Below are 17,535 nucleotides of genomic sequence, written 5' to 3' on the forward strand. Positions count from 1 at the left end.
GAAAATTATTTAACAGAAATACTTATATTGTCCAAAAGAGTTCGATTCTATTCCTTTGTCATCAGGTGTGATTCTATTATTTTGAGACCTCTAGCTCCCTGCATGTGCAGATAGCGACTAGGCAACACATATTTAATCAATGATTGAATTAGACATTTGACGAGCAAAAGGAATAATTTTGGTCTGGGTTATAATGACTTTTAATAAAAGAGTCAGAAACTGAGCTTCAAGATACATACATTGTTTTACATAATGGTAGGGTTTTGTTCACGTTAATCTAGGTAGGTATACCCCGATCCACACTATTATAGGTGGTGATGTATAGTTACTACCAGGTGGCAATTTTATCCGTCCGAATGTTTTAATAAAAAAATGGTTATATATTTATGATACATATATTTATTTCGCTTTTTTTTATTTCAGTGTCGGGTCTGTCTCTACCCTCAACTCTATACTCAAAGTTGTCACCAGAAGGCTAAATCAAGTTCATGAATACGACGAGGTAAGCTTGTGTGGTAAAGCTTTTGAGTAAAGAATATTTTGATTTGGACTCTACCAAGATATACAGAGAATAATCCCACACATTTACTTTTCATAATTGTTAATTGAATAAAGTATCTATCCTCTGTTAAACCTTAATTGTTAAACATTAATAATAATTAGTGAACATTAAAATCATTATCAAATATCAAAATTAATTATCAACAATTAAATTCAAAGATTAAATACTCAATTTAATTATTTTATAATAAAATAATTTATCAATCATCACAATCAACTATACAAAATACCAAAATCAATCGATTGTTTAATATTAAAATTAATTATATTTTGAAAATGAATACAAATTTTTAATCTGTGATCAATAGGTAATCATTTCAGAAGTACATACGTAGAAGGCTCATATAAGGACTTTTGTATCATCATCTTACAATGTTAAATACAAAGCTTTAATTTTAATGTCAGAGTATATTAGTAAAATTCACATAAATTTATGTAGCCTACCTGGAAATCGACGCTTTTTCATCTTTAATATAATCTTGTATTGGTTATATCATTCCCCAGTTGAAGAGATTCGTAGCAACATCTTGCAGTGACCTTGGAAGACCTGTGCAGCAAGTACTGGAACGAACTGCAGCGAACGTCCAGTGGATGGAAAAGAATTACCAAACGATTGTCAGCTGGCTTCTAAAAGCAGACAAATCTTTACCCCAAACAACAGATGCGTGATCGGATGCATAAATATCCTACTTGTAATTAATTTAGCATAATTCCCGACTAACAATATTGAATATTATGTTCATAATTTATACGTATTTAAATGTTAACTTTCGATTGGTGTTATAAAGTAATAGAAGTATGTAATACGTGATCGATAAGAACTGTCAATCTAGTCTAAGAAATCTTTTGTAATAACCTTATAGTAATCCGTTATAATTTTTGACTGCTACGTTGGTCTCGCTAGCTCAGAAAGCGTTGGACGAAAGGTATTTTTTTCGAGAATTGTCCAGAAGCAGTTATGGATACTGAGAGTGTTTACAGTATCGTGCGTGGGAAATCTAACAGGATGCATATGCACACATAAAACTCAAAGAATAGCTCATGTGGCTGCCAATCAGCTCCATTGATCACCATTACAAATACAAATCAATTTATATGTAATAAAAATATCATTGTATATAATAAGACCTGTCGAAAACAAAAGAATTTTACTAGAAATCATTTTTTTTCTTTCGCAAGATCAGCATGAGGTTACATTAATATACTGTAAGAGTAAAATAAGATGAAGATTTTTGTTTGTTTATTTGTAAGGATTTGTTTGTAAATTATTATAGTGATTGAATAGGAGTTTATTCAATATGATGGAGTCTAGATCGCCATATGATTTTAATTACGACGAATGCTAAAAATTACTAATAAACTTATCGTTTGTTCGTGTATTGATTTTGTAAATATTAAAATTTTCACTATAGGTAAATCCATATTATTTAATCTAGCTATCGTATAATTATAGCGTAATTCCGTATGTTTGTTTGTACATGATAATATTTTGGGTAGATACCGATTTGAAAAAATCTTATTATGTATAATTAGGCTATTGAATATTATGAGAATCTCTGTGAGCTCTGGTACAATGACATTTAACACGGGTGAAACCGTCCAGAGCAACTGGTATTTTATATGATATAAATCCTTATGAAAATAAACATATTAAATAGTGATTAAGAGATTTATTTTCGTGATAACTTTGATGTCTGTCTTAAAATGATAAATATAATGAATGAATTTAATGGAAAAATAAGTGATTTCGAAACTTAAAAATCACTTGTCTCAAAACATCTCTGAGTTAACATAGGGTATTCCACCAACCCGCATTGGAGCAGCATGGTGTTCCAAACCTTCTCCTCAAAGGAAGAGGAGATCTTAGCCCAGTTGTGGGAAATTTACAGGCTGTTGTTGTTGTTGTTGTAACATACTTGGTAAATGGTAAATGATAAATGGTAAAAAAAACTGCATGGTTGGAATTAATTACTACCACATGTTTAGACACCTAGACCGCACTGGTGGAAACGATTCTAAACTGTGTCTGCATAAATGAGAAGAGAGCAAGGTAAGTATGCCCATTACTGTAAAGACGAATTATCTAGGAAAGAAACACAATCATATGACATATTGCAATTGGCAGCCCTATCAGTAATGATGGAATGAGTAGTGTCGCATTTTTTTTATGGAATAGGTTGGCAGATGGGCATATGGGCCACCTGATGGTAAGTGACACCCATAGACAATGACGCTGTAAGAAATATTAACTATTCTTACATCGTCAATGCGCCACCGACATTGGGAACTAAGATGCTATGTCCCTTGTGCCTGTAGTTACACTAGCTCACTCACCCCCTAACCGGAACACAACAATATTGTTGAACTGTTGTTTAGCGGTAGAATATCTGATGAGTAGTACCTATCTAGGCGGGCTTGCACAAAGCCCTACCACCAAGAAATTTTGCATATATCTGATACAGAGCTCATTTTAATCATTAACACAGGGCAATGTTAATTTATCCAACAAGTTTGTTTAAGCAACATTGTGCAATATTTTTCTTTACGTTTATAATGTAATTCGAATCCTAGTCTCCTTACTTGTTTCAATCAATTTGAATTTTCTGTCACTATCTCCTGGACTATGTTCGAATCTAATCAGATATCGTAGATCAGATAAATTCAACGTTTAATCCGGCCTCATAATCATCGTTTAATATGTAATTTTAAATAAATAATTCTGTAAAAAACGTTCGTGGCCGAAGACAAGGTTGTTTCGTAAAATATTTATATAAATCAAATCAATCGCTTCAAATTTCTTGGGTTTGATAGCACACACAACCTGCGTTCTAGTGAGGACAACAAACTTGTCACACCCTGCAGTCGGACACAAACCTACAGCAACTCTTTCACCGTGAAAACCGTCAAACTCTGGAATGCACTACCCACTGATATACGGCAGTCTAAATCCTTGGCAATATTTAAGCATCGTTTGAGAAACTATTACCTATCCATATCTAAATAATGTATGCAAGTATGTAATAATATGTAGTTTATATTTATGTATATATGTATGTATATTTTAATATATATTATATTTCTATGTATGTATTATTGGTATGTAATTATGTGTAGTTTATTACTATACCTTAGTATAAATATTATTATATTGTACTTTTCCTCATTTTTTCATATATTTTTCTTCACTTACCTGTTTTCGTTCTAAGCTCCTATCACCAAAGGTTGTCTGTGAGAGATCGCTATAAGCGATAAGACCGCCTTTGCGCACCATGTACTTATTTTATGTTTTGTATTTCCCCTTTTTTTTCCGTGTGTTGTGCAATAAAGCATTTTAAAATAAAAAATAAATAAATCACCAATACGCCACTAATTTTGAGAGCTGAGATGTTATTACCTTTGTGTCTATATATACACTGGCTCACTCACCCTTAAAAAATTCTAAGTTATTAATATTTGTAGGTGGGCAGCCAATTGGACTACCTGATGGTAAGTGGTTACGACTGCCCATAGACAATGGCGCTGTTAGAAATAATTCCAACTCCTTAACATGACACTTATGTGCCACCAACCCTGGGAGTTAAGATGTTATGTCCCTTATGTCTGTAGTTACTTAGTTAGATTAGAATTGCTCTTTGGCGGTAGAAAATGTTATACATGGTAGTCATTCATTAAAGCCCAAAGGATTTGTGCAATAATACGATTGGCGTAAAATACTGAAATGTATGACAAAAGTTTTTATTAAAATAGCGACCCGCCCCGGCTACGTACGGGAATAATGCTTATATTAAATATATTATACAATTTGTTTATTATCGACATCACATTAGAAACGTCTAAAATCATAAGTATTTCTTTATTAATTTGTCCAAGTATTATATACAAAAAGCTTCCTTTCGAATCACTCTATCTATTAAAAAAAAACGACTTCAAAATCCGTTGTGTAATATTAAAGACCTAAGCATACATAGGGATTGACAGCGGTAAGCGACATTATTTTATACTATACAATGATGATTAAATAATTATTTACAGTGAAAACACCAATTCTGAACAGATTAATCATAGTCTCATTTACAAATATAGTTTAACGAGTTTTTAAAATAATCCTGATTTCTTTATTCTTGTCATCACTGCGTACATTCGTAGAGTACCAGATTATCCTGGAAAATGAGCAAGGTGGGAGAAATAAGGTTTTAAGGCAATTGTTTATAAAATGAAATATTTAAGATGGCAAATATATAATATAAAAAAAGAACATCGCCATCATGAATAACATTTGTTTGTATTAGTAATTTAGAGGCACTAACGTGCTTAATCCTCCTAGGTCCTGTAATCGCCCTTTAACCAAGATTTATAGGTAAAGAAAGTGTGGTGTGTAAGGTAAAATTTAAATTGTAATTTATTGTAAGTAAATTAATACGAATGTAACTTTGAAATTTTTAGAAATAAATGTTTTTGGTAAACGCTATTGTTTCAATTATTCTACGCCTTTAATAACGATAGACGGTACAGAAATATTTTACTGTAATAATTTTAATCTATTTCATTTTTATTTACGTAATTGAAATCGATAGATGGACTAAAAAATTTAAAAAAGTAAATTAACAAATTGTTAACGTCCCAATTACGAAAAGGCCGCCTCTACGTTTTGAGGAGAATGTTTGGACTACCTCGCTGCTCCAATGCGGATTATAGGATACATCTGGTAGATTCTCATCGAGATTTTCGTTCTGATCTTTTGGGGCTTTGAATGATTTCATGATGATGATATTACCACTACTTACGTCATGGTGATAAATCATGTGAATCTCACTTTTAATTCATCTAGTACTCGACGGTAAACGAAAACATCGAATAAAACTTCCATGCTTCGGATGCAAATCTGCCATTTATGTATCCATACATTAGCGAGGTAGTATTTTCCACAAGAAAGATAAAGCTGAAGCACAGTAGTGAGAAACTGATAGGCTGTTAGTTTATTCCTTTAGCAAGCTTCACGTGTAGCTCAGACTTGCTTGTGAGTTAAAATAAAAGTCTGCCAAACTATAAGCCTGAGGGAAAATGAAACAAATAATTCCACGCAAATATTACCGGTAATGTTTTCATATAATTTTTTAATAGCCGAGGTGGAAAACGAGTGTCTATCAACAAATATTTAATAAAAGTATTTCAAATTCTTCATTTGAATTATGACTATTTAGGTCACTTTGATAAATCAGTATCTATAATTTTGCTTAATCATCCTTTGCATATTTATCAATAAAAGTTTGGTGCAGGCAACGAACGTGTTTTTTCTAAGACATTATGAACTCAGCAATAATTTGTGAAATATCCCATTATACTTGAGTGAGAGGATTCAAGTATAATCGGATATAACACTCACATTTCATTACATTTTTGTATGTAAGGAAATATATTATTATTTAATGAGTTATTGTAGGTATAAGTAACAGCACAAGTCAATACTAATCGTCACATTTGAATAAGAGTTTAATAATTATAAATTAAGAAAGGAAGTGGAGAGGAGTAACACAGATTTTCTTCCCAGTTTTTTACTGTAGAATCTACTTTCCGTACCCGTACACTTACTAAATACTATACACTTTAAATTCGATTCAACAATGTAATAGAACGATTCAAAAGTGCTTTTACGATCATACCATAAATAATTAAACTTTTGATAATTAAATTTAGCATCACAAAACATTTTTGTGCTTGTTGATATGGGTTATTTTAATAAAAACCGTACCCATGAAGGCCGGTGTACACAACACTTGAACACGGAGGTCGTCAAACCTAAGGAATACGTAATGATTATACGCATGACAATGAAACTTATTCCAATCTTTTTGTAATACACTCCCAATGGATTATTAGGACGAGAGAATAGAGTGCACTATGGTTGACACTTTGTAGTAGTAGTTGCAGGCCTGTCCTAAATGTTTCCATATATCTCTTTCCAGTGTCTTTTGTCCCCAAACAGATCAACATCTCTGAGTGGAAACATCTCGCCATCTTTTATACGGTCTTCCCTTTTTATTCCTTTCCTTTCCTTTCCTTTCCTTTCCTCTCTCGTTCTAATTACACTCTTGAACATTTTATGTTCATCGACTGTTACACATCGTCAACATTTTCCAAGCAAAGAAGATTTTTAATGCGTCAATACGATATACGAAATATTAACGTTGGAGGTCTCCCTTCCTAGAAAAGCTTTAAGATTAGTCATTCCTCAAAAAAGGCCTAAAAAGGGGCATTGCGAATATATTTTTTAAAGTACATAATTATATTCAAGTTTTCAGAATACCATCACATTTATTCAAGCGGTACGTCAACTAATGTGAGGTCGGAGAACTGTCCATGTAAGGTACTTAAAAAAGTATTGATAATAATACCTATATGTTTTTATATAATATGTATATTAAGTTATTATTAGATAGCCAAGCGGAATCAGCGGCGAGTCATAATTAATCCTCAAAATAATGATTACAATTCCATGATTATATTTGATAAAGTGATAAATTTCGGATATCAATGATAATACATTGAAAATTCAGAAAATAAAATAATCCAGTTGCCGGTCAAACGGCTCGTGTCGTCGTCGCCTTCAAAGTCAAAGGTAAGGCTTTTATAATAGGATTTTTTTTTATAGTGATATTAAAATAATTTTATATTATGTTAAAATTACACTACCTTCTCATATTTTTAATATCCTTTTAAGACATTTTTGATAACTTAATACTTTATATATACATTCACACCACCCATCCACGTTACATTTGTGTTTTATTAAAAAACTTATTTTGTGTCGCATTTTTTTGCTGTCTGTACTCTTAGCCGTTTCACGCACACTAAGATATTTTGTAAGTACGAGGGTCACCCGTACTCATGCATGCATATAAAAATTCAACTTAGAAAGGTGCGATTTCCTGTATAAATAAATCGGTATTAGTTATTATAAAAATATATAGTGTTTGTATATTTACTAAAACAGCTTTGTGAATATACAACAAATATATATGCGATAATATTAAGACACCAAAGATCTCAGTCTGAGGTCCCTAGCATATATAGGTCAATTATTAAATATATTTTAAATGATATCTGATGACTAAAATGAGCTGTTTTTGCTTGCACTTAATATTTACGAATTTTACTTAGGGTCATCGCAACATATTTTCTTCTATACTGTCCTTTCTGACGTCATCTCACAAGTAACATTATTTCCAGCCTTATCGTCTCACACAGGCCATCCTTCGTTTCTTTGGTTGTAACCTCTATATCCATTCAAGACCTTCTTCACAACATCGTCCACATTCCTCCACTTAATAAAATCACATTCATGGAAAAAAAAATATCTAATACCGATACTGCGTTTCTCTCGCATTTCATACGTTTAACCCCATTCAACTTACCTTAAAGCATTACGTGGATAAAAACAACCGAGCATTACATTGCGTAATATTAATGACACTATTTATACTACATTGTAAAAACAACTCACTCGACCAACCATGAATCATAAAAGCCCGTTGTGAAACAATAGTAATGAATAATATCTATGTCATATTCGGCGGTTAAGTCGTTTGTCTCATTAAACAATAAAAAAGATATTTTTTTTCAAGAGATTAATGAATTTATGACACAGATATTAAACTTGATAACACATATGTATCTATATGTAGTATAGATTTAATCATTAAATATACAATTAGGACATTATAATATTTTGTTCTTATGGAGGCTATCGGCATGATTCTAAAGTACAACTGGATCATATCTGGACTACCATATTATTGTAGAATCATTGAATTTCTTCAACTACTAAAAAAAAGCTTCCAACTAAAAAAAAATGTTATCTATCTATTTTTTATATAAGTTCTGCGCTTAAATAGGGAAAATATATACATTTAAAATTTTATAATGAATTGATTCACGTGCAATGGTGCACTTATCGACAATGGTTCGGTCACGTTTCATACGAAATTATCTATAATTTTTTAGAAATTTGTTATATAGTATCAAGGTTAAGTTATTTATTATCAGAACTTTAGCAAATCTAAAAGATAATAATATAATAATCAGTCGGCATTCATTACCGTTATCTTCTTACATGTACTGTCGATATTTGAACGTAAATTAAATTGAAGATATTTTATATACATCAACTGTTTTGGAGCATTCGGCAATATTTATGGCAACTTTATTTCCATAAGAATTATTAACATCAAGGACTTTAAATGTATACAAATAAAAGTTAAAACTAATTATTGCATAAACCATGACCGTGCTGATTGGTGGCTTGAATGCTACCAGTACTTCCCCGTTGAATCGCAATTCCGATCCTCTGAGGAAAAAATTAACCATCTCCCCTGTCTCTACTTAAAATGATAAGGCTAATTAGTTTTGCTAAGCGATAGCCTAGTCTTGTCTTTGAGTTCATTTGAATAGGGACCAAAAACTCATCAAATGTATGTTCAACCAGCAAAAATCAAAACTGAGTTTTTGTGTTCCAGTTTGAATGATTATTGAGCCAGTGTAAGACATAATGGACATTATATTTTAGCTCACAATTACAGTGCATTGGTGATGTCAGGAATATTTAATATTTCTTACAGCACTAATGTGTATAGGCTTACTAACTTATTATCTTAGTGGTGGTGTATGGAATCAAAATGAATGATTTATTTCCAGATGGCGACCTTAAGATTCTTCGTCCTATCGGCGGCTTTTATTTGCGCAAATGCGCTATTAACTCCACCGGTAACGAGAAACACAATTTTTCTAGATGAAAAATTAGAAGGTCAAATATTCGAAAATATAGACGAATATGAAAAGATCGCTAAGAATAATGTTCAACTGAACTACCGACTACCGACGACTACTCGTCCGATCCACTACAACCTTCTATGGGCGGTTGACATAGAAAGGTTTATGCTTACTGGTAGAGTTGAAATTCAGCTGGTGGCCACTCAAGATAATGTGAGCGAAATCGTCATTCACTCCCATGAGCAGAACATTAATTTAGTTCAATTGCTACAAGGGACTACAGCGATTGCTCAGACTTATGTTGCTGATCCTGAATTGCAATTTTTAAGAGTAAGACTGACGACTGGATCTTTGCAATATAATCCACAAACTCCTGTTACATACACACTTATTCTTGAATTCGATTCTGAATTAAGAAATGACATGTATGGAATATACAGGAGTTGGTTTAGAAATACGCCTACCCAAACCGCCGTGAGGTAAGTTATCAAGCTATGACGTTTAATCAAAGGAAATCGACTTTATAGAAATTTCTTCATATAACTTTCTTGTCGTAGCTGGATGGCATCTACACAATTCCAAGCAACTTCAGCTCGGTTTGCCTTCCCTTGTTATGACGAACCGAGATTTAAGGCTACCTTCGACATTGTCGTCAGGCGTCCAGTTAATTACAGAAGTTGGTCGTGTACGAGAATCAGAGAAACACGCAATAGTGCTATACCGTGAGTATTAAAGAAACCGATACGATATTGTTTAAACGTTTGTATACTATATGATTGATAGAAAAATCTTCATCATTAACAAAACGATAATTTTATAGAACGCAACTTATTTATGTTTTAGTAACTACCAAGAAGATGTCTACAACACTACACCTTTGATGTCAACATATCTACTCGCCCTCGTCGTTGCTCAATATGAATCAATGTCCATTACACAAAACAATATTCTCACCTATGAATTGATTGCAAGACAATCAGCTATCAACGAGGGGCAAGGAAATTATGCCTTGACGGTCGGCCAGCTTCTTACGGAAAGCATGAATGTTCACACTGGAATTGAATATTTCAGTACACACCCTAACCTAAAAATGACTCACGCCGCCATTCCAGATTTCTCAGCTGGAGCTATGGAGAACTGGGGTCTGATCACATACAGGTAAAGAGACATTATCAAAGTTTAGTTTCAGGCAATTAATAGACGATAGGCTTATAATCGTTTGAATGCAAATTTTAAAATTTCAATTACACGTTTACAATGGCAGTATGGCTGTGTCCTGGTTTAGATTTCCTGGATATAATTATAGGTCTAAATCTCTTAGATATCAGATTTTGGAGCCACATCGATTGTGTAACAAACAATTTATAATCGTGCTAATTTGTATTCTATCAGTGCATTCCAAATGTTAACTAAAAATCATACCAAATTATTTTGTCTGTATCATGGATATCGCAATAAATCTGATTATTAATATCAACAGGGAAGCCTATTTGATGTACGACCAAAGCAATACAAATGATTACTTCAAACAGCTGATCGCTTACATTTTGTCTCACGAAATCGCTCACATGTGGTTCGGTAACTTGGTTACCTGTGAATTCTGGGATAGTTTATGGCTTAACGAGGGTTTTGCCCGATACTATCAATACTTCCTGACTCACTGGGTAAGTTATTACAATGATTATCAAAAAATGTAATTTATTTCAATGGTAACATTTTATAGAGAATATAATTTTCAGGTCGAAGATTACATGGGATTAGACAGTCGTTTTATTAATGAACAAATGCATACCGCATTATTGTTTGATTCATCAGAATCAGCCCACCCATTGACTAATCCCAATATTGGTAGCCCTGCGTCAATCCGTACTATGTTTTCTACTATATCATACAATAAGGGTGCTGCTGTTATTCGGATGACAGAACATCTCCTTGGTACTCCAGTACACACTGACGGACTTCGTAGATACTTAAATGCACGGTATATACTTTTCTAGTCATTTTCGTCATAAGGATTAACGTTTTAAATATTCTACTATATAATGAGTAAATCAAATTTCAGCCGCTTCGATATTGCAGCACCAATTGACCTCTTCCGAGCACTCGAAACGGCCGGTATTACAGCTGGCGCTCTTTCACAGTACGGCAACTTCTCATTGGTCGAATACTATAGAAGCTGGACTGAGCAAAGCGGACATCCTATCTTAAATGTTCAAGTGAATCACCAGACTGGAGATATGATCATTACTCAGGTAACAAAAACTAAAAGTATATACAGTAGGTAAATTTTCAACCAAGGTTGCCTCTGATTTTTGAGCTTGGAACTTATTCCAATATGCTATCCCAATGCGATTTTGTAAAAATATATGGCAAAGTTACATGCGAGATATGAAGGTTCCCTCCCAAATTTTCCTTCAACACCACAAAGTGTTTTAATTATAAACATATGAAAATTCAGGTGTGCTTATCTTGATCTTCGATTCAGATGTTTTAACCAATGTTCCACTTAGGTGGTATGATAAATTGTAGACAGAAAAATTAAGCTATTTTTTTAAATATATGAACTATTTTTCAGCGTCGTTTCAGCATTAACACCGGATATGCCGCCTCGAACTTAAACTACATTATTCCCATCACATTTGTGACCGCTGCTAACCCTAACTTCAATGACCTCAAACCTAGTCACATCCTCAGCAGTACAGTAACTGTTGTGAACCGCGGCTCAACTGGAGATCAATGGGTCATTTTCAACAAACAACAGACCGGTATATAATATAATTGTTTACTTTCAATCTTATCTAAAATCTTGTTATTCACGTGTGTGTTGTTACCGTGAACAATTCTTCTATTTATAATGTCTGTGTTTTTAACATATGAATTTTGGTCGTTTCAGGTTTCTACAGAGTAAACTATGACCCATATACTTGGGATCTAATCGTTGTAGCATTACGTAGTGCAAACAGGACATTGATTCACGAATACAATAGGGCCCAGGTTGGTTGAATAAATTTTTTTTTAATCTCATATATATTGTTAAGATTTGAATTTGAATCAATGATTAATCAATTTTTAGATCGTGGACGATGTCTTCCAATTCGCTCGAGCTGGTCTTATGTCGTACAGCAGAGCTTTCAATATTCTCTCCTTCCTTGAAAATGAGACTGAATACACGCCATGGGTCGCTGCGCTGACTGGCTTTAATTGGCTTAGAAACAGGCTTGCTGGCACTACTTACCTTACTCGATTGGAGGTATAGTATACACTGTATACATGATATGTTGATGATACGTTGTGATTATTATGTTTCCTTTTTTCATTAATTTGAAGTAATTACTAAAGTAGTACGTATATCTTTTATGAATTATGGAAAATTATGATGATGATATAATGAATTTTATTTAATTTGTTTTTTACAGGCTCAAATAAGTCGGTGGGCAACAAACGTGATGTCCCAATTGGGTTATACGCCAATTGCGAATGAGAGTTTCATGAGGTCATACCTAAGGTACCAATTGGCGCCTTTAATGTGCAACCTGAACGTGGCCGCCTGTCGTACTGCAGCTTCAACTCAATTCCGTGCGCTTGTCACCAGCGCCACCCCGTGAGTATTTTTTTCTTTTTTTAAATTTTAAGTAAGTTTCTTGGTGGTAGGGCTCTGTGTAAGTCTGTCTGGGTAGGTACCACCCACTCATCAGCTGTTCTACTAAACAACAGTACTTGGTTTTTTTTTTTTTTTTTTTTTATGGAATAGGTGGCAAACGAGCAGGAGGCTCACCTGATGGAAAGTGACTACCACCGCCCATGGACATCTGCAACACCAGGGGGCTTGCAGGTGCGTTGCCGGCCTTTGAGAAAGGAGTAGGCTCTTTTCTTGAAGGTTCCCATGTCGTATCGGTTCGGAAAAACCGCCGGCGACAGCTGGTTCCACAGAGTGGTTGTGCGAGGCAGAAAATGTCTAAGAAATCGCGCTGTTGTGGATTTTCGGACATCAAGATGGTGCGGGTGAAACTTAGAATTTTGACGAGATGTCCGAAGGTGAAATTCAGCAGCCGGGATTAATCCGAACAATTCCTCGGAACATTCCCCGTGAAAAATTCGGTAGAAGATGCAGAGTGATCCAACATCTCTACGCAAAGCCAAAGGATCAAGGAGATCGGAAAGGGCTTGATCGTCGATAATTCGAGCCGCTCTACGTTGGATGCGGTCAAATGGAAGGAGCTGGTACTGGGGAGCACCCGCCCAGAGGTGAGAGCAGTACTCCATGTGAGGCCGAATTTGCGCCTTGTAAAGTTTTAGGCGATGGGCCGACGTGAAGTACTGTCTCGCCTTGCTGAGCACACCGAGCTTCTTTGAAGCCAATTTGGCTTTGCCTTCCAATTGACCGCGGAACTGAACGAGGCTCGAAATATCAACGCCAAGTATTCCGATACTACCTGTAGCGGCTATCGGGATGTTCTCAAATCGTGGAGATACGACAAATGGTGTTTTTTTAGCGGTTAACGCGCAAACTTGCGTCTTTTTGGGGTTGAAATGGACTAAATTTAGCCGGCCCCAGTTCGAGACTTCGTTTAACGAAGACTCGATTTCAGACACAAGTTTGTTCCGGTTTTCTTCGATGTTTTCCCGAGAAATATTAGCGCGGCCGGTGTATAAGGTGTCAACGGTACTGTCGTCTGCATAGCAATGAATGTTCCCGATTTGCAACAAATCATTGATATGCAGAAGAAACAGAGTGGGTGATAGGACGCAGCCTTGTGGAACACCAGCATTGACGAATTTTAAGTCAGAGCATGCACCGTCGACAACGACCTTGATGCTCCGATCTGCCAAAAAGCTGGTAATCCAATTGCATAATTTCCCGGGAAGCCCATAAGAAGGAAGCTTCGAAAGAAGCGCTTTGTGCCATACGCGATCGAAGGCCTTCGCTATGTCCAAGCTGGCTGCTAATGCCTCCCCCTTGCTCTCAACTGCTTCAGCCCACCTGTGAGTAAGGTAAACTAGAAGATCACCGGCTGAGCGACCCCGACGGAAACCGTACTGGCGGTCACTAATCAGCTGATTCTCCTCTAGGTACCGCAGGAGCTGGCAGTTAATAAGGGACTCCATTATCTTGGAGAGCAAGGAGGTGAGGTGTACTTGGTATTGTTGTGTTCGGGTTCGAAGGGACATAACATCTTAGTCCCAAGGCTATGAAAGGAATGTTTAATATTTCTTACAGCTCCATTGAATATGGACAGTATTAACCACTTAATATTAGGTTGCCCGCCAACCAATAGCATAAAAAAGTAAGTAAAGAGGCATTGGTCCATTTCATCAAAATATACATAAAACGAGCATCATAACGTAACAGATAAAGCTCTGAGTATAATGACTATTAAATCATTCAAATTCCAAATACACAATAAGGCCAAAAATTTTTAAGAAAAGTTATTTAAGAAGTTTTTATATGAATAGCTTTACATTTCTTCTGCAGGGTTCCTGTGAATAGTCGTAACTGGGTGTACTGCAATGGTCTTCGTGAAGGAAGTACCGCTGACTTTGATTTCCTCTTCAATCGTTATAATACACACAATACTTACACTGAAAAGATCTTACTTCTTCAGACTCTTGGATGCACACCTCATGCGGTATCACTTAACAGGTAAGAAAGCAGTGTTGCAAAAGAAATGTATATTATAATGTAAGTCAAGAATAACAAAAATAAAGCGTTTCTTAAGTAGTTTATCCTTAAAGTAAGTTAAATATAAAGAAATAAAAGTAAATATTATTTGATTTGAATATAAGTAATAATTATGATAACTCTATTTCTTAATTCTTATAAATATGTTCCTGTAACCAGAGATTCATATGGGTAGACTTATAAAATAATTTACATAAAAAGTAGACCTAAAAAGTAGGCATAAATTAAATATTGAATAAAGTCTGTGATTCAAATATGAGAGTACATTTATAAAATTTGCGCGTTAAATAAGTATATTTAATCAATGATATTGTTTATAGGTTCCTGAACGAAATCGTTACGGAAAACTTTGTTATCCGTCCTCAAGATTACAGCGTAGCATTCAACAGCGCTCTCAACGGCAACGAAGGAAATACTCGTATTGTCTTGGACTTCATTCAAAACAACTTACAAGCTGTTCTCAACGCGTAAGTGGAATTGACCAATTATTATTAAAGGGTGAATTTACACGAGTGAATTGATATAATAAGGTTGATTGGCTATCTAACGGTTATACATTTTATTTCAGTTTCGGTTCTGCATCTCCTTTGACATCAGCAATTTCAAGATTGCGCACTGTTGCTGATATCACTCAGGTAAATAGTTCGAAATTTATCACGTCAGTTTGGTAGTATGTAATATCTTTATTCGAGAGGATTTAATAGTCCTCAGTAGATTACACTGTTTTTGTCGTCGAAGTGATATAAAATAAATATCAAAGTGATCAATCTCAAATAATTTGTAATCATTGATCAGAGACCAATGACCAATCGCAAACACTGGCCTGTATGTTTTAATTTACATAACCTGATGGGACAGCAATTAAAGCCAACTGAAGATATATCAGACGTGGTTTATAACTCTGTTTTCTGGACTCGCTACTGTATATATGAAAACGAAATTAATATATTTTACACCGATTTTGGTTTCAAATCCCAGACGGAATGTACGCAGATGTCGAGTTAAATAATTATAATTATGGACAAATTTCATCAACAACAAACAACAAAAACAACAGCCTGTAAATTCCTACTGCTGGGCTAAAAGCCTCCTCTCCCTTTGAGGAGAAGGTGTGGAACATATTCTACCACACTGTTCCAATGCGGGTTGGTGGAATACACATGTGGCAGAATTTCTATGAAATTTGTCACATGCAGGTTTCCTCGCGATGTTTTCCTTCACCGCTGAGCACGAGATAAATTATAAAGACAAATTAAGCAAATGAATCAGCGGTGCTTGCCTGGGTTTGAACCCGCAATCATCGGTTAAGATGCACGCGTTCTAACCACTGGGCTATCTCGACTTTTTTCATCAAGTTAATCAAAATTAATTTACAGTTTTATTTTTTATTCTTTTTAGTTCCAAACGTGGGCTAACCAAAATCAAGTCGCTTTGGGAGAGTATTATCAAGGAGTCATTGAGAGCACTGAATCTGTACGCCAGAGTCTTCTATGGGTCGATACGGTCCAGGATGACCTAGACGACTACTTCGTCAATGGTGACTCGGTCGTTTCAACCAGTACAGTGACGGAACCACCGGTGACTACACCCGTCACAGTTGCACCACCGCAGTTGGTCGAACCTGAATCACCCAACCTACCTGATTCAGCGATAACATCAGTGCTATCAGTTACAGCACTTTTATTAGCATTTGTTGTTAATGTTTTTGTATAGTTATATTAAATAAATAAATCCTAAGTGTCTATTGAATGTGTAAATATACAATTTTTTGTATTTGTAAATTATTAAATATATTTTTTTAAATATTTTATTTTTATTTAAAAAACTACGTGTCTCGAAATTACTCTTTATATAAGATATAAAGTTATAAAACTATAGTCAGATATTTGGTCGTTTATGCATTTAATTTACAAAAGCGAAATACATACGTACACCATCCTTAGTAACTCTTACTATGTATGGTAAACAAATGTTTTGAGCTAAGACGAGAATTATGAGAATTTTTTTTAGTGTGATAAGATGTTATGTGGGTATTGTATTTACGATATAAAACATTATCAATTAGACCATTTTAAATTTTACAATAAAATACACCTACTTATTTATATTATAAATTTTAAATGTAATCTAAGGCTATATCTAAGGCTATCTGATAACTAAATAGCAGTTGTAAACAATATGTTAATAAAAAGTTAGCATTGTAATTTTGAACAAGAACTTTTCTTGTAAATGATAATTATGAAAATAAAAAAAACCTTTATAATGCGAGTGATTATTTACGTTAATACTTATAACTATACTATATATATATTTAATACTAATAATCATTAGTGCTTGCAAAATACAAGGAAAATACGTAAAAAATAAATGAAATACGTGAAATTAATAATATGAAGCTACTCCAGATTCAGACCATTCTCAAGGGATACTTGATTTTGTCATCTATAATGTTCCCTTGGTCGACTTAAATTACGCAGCATAACCGTATGTGATTATTATAACACACAAACGTGTGCACAAGAACAATA

At 34.4% G+C, this 17,535-nt stretch overlaps 2 protein-coding genes across 2 annotated transcripts in view; both read left to right on the forward strand.

The window, feature by feature from the left end:
* LOC124532214 (aminopeptidase N) overlaps positions 1 to 1,419 on the forward strand; it is a 42,069-nt gene extending 40,650 nt beyond the window's left edge. The window contains exons 13-14 of the mRNA XM_047106970.1: positions 424 to 502; positions 1,066 to 1,419. Coding sequence (XP_046962926.1) covers positions 424 to 502; positions 1,066 to 1,230 — 244 coding nt within the window. The 3' untranslated portion in view covers positions 1,231 to 1,419. The remainder of the gene's footprint in view (positions 1 to 423; positions 503 to 1,065) is intronic.
* A 5,651-nt stretch (positions 1,420 to 7,070) lies between these two features.
* On the forward strand, positions 7,071 to 16,763 carry LOC124532215 (membrane alanyl aminopeptidase-like). The gene is made up of 15 exons (XM_047106972.1): positions 7,071 to 7,177; positions 9,253 to 9,806; positions 9,885 to 10,049; positions 10,171 to 10,485; positions 10,808 to 10,991; positions 11,067 to 11,308; positions 11,390 to 11,579; positions 11,903 to 12,092; positions 12,221 to 12,321; positions 12,401 to 12,577; positions 12,744 to 12,928; positions 14,801 to 14,968; positions 15,328 to 15,474; positions 15,576 to 15,642; positions 16,406 to 16,763. Exons 2-15 carry the CDS (start codon positions 9,253 to 9,255, stop codon positions 16,718 to 16,720), a joined length of 3,000 nt encoding a protein of 999 aa, XP_046962928.1. The 5' UTR covers positions 7,071 to 7,177; the 3' UTR covers positions 16,721 to 16,763.
* Positions 16,764 to 17,535: the final 772 nt, after the last annotated feature.

This window comes from Vanessa cardui, chromosome 9 (assembly GCF_905220365.1).
Source record: "Vanessa cardui chromosome 9, ilVanCard2.1, whole genome shotgun sequence".
Classification (NCBI taxonomy): Eukaryota; Metazoa; Arthropoda; class Insecta; order Lepidoptera; family Nymphalidae; genus Vanessa; species Vanessa cardui.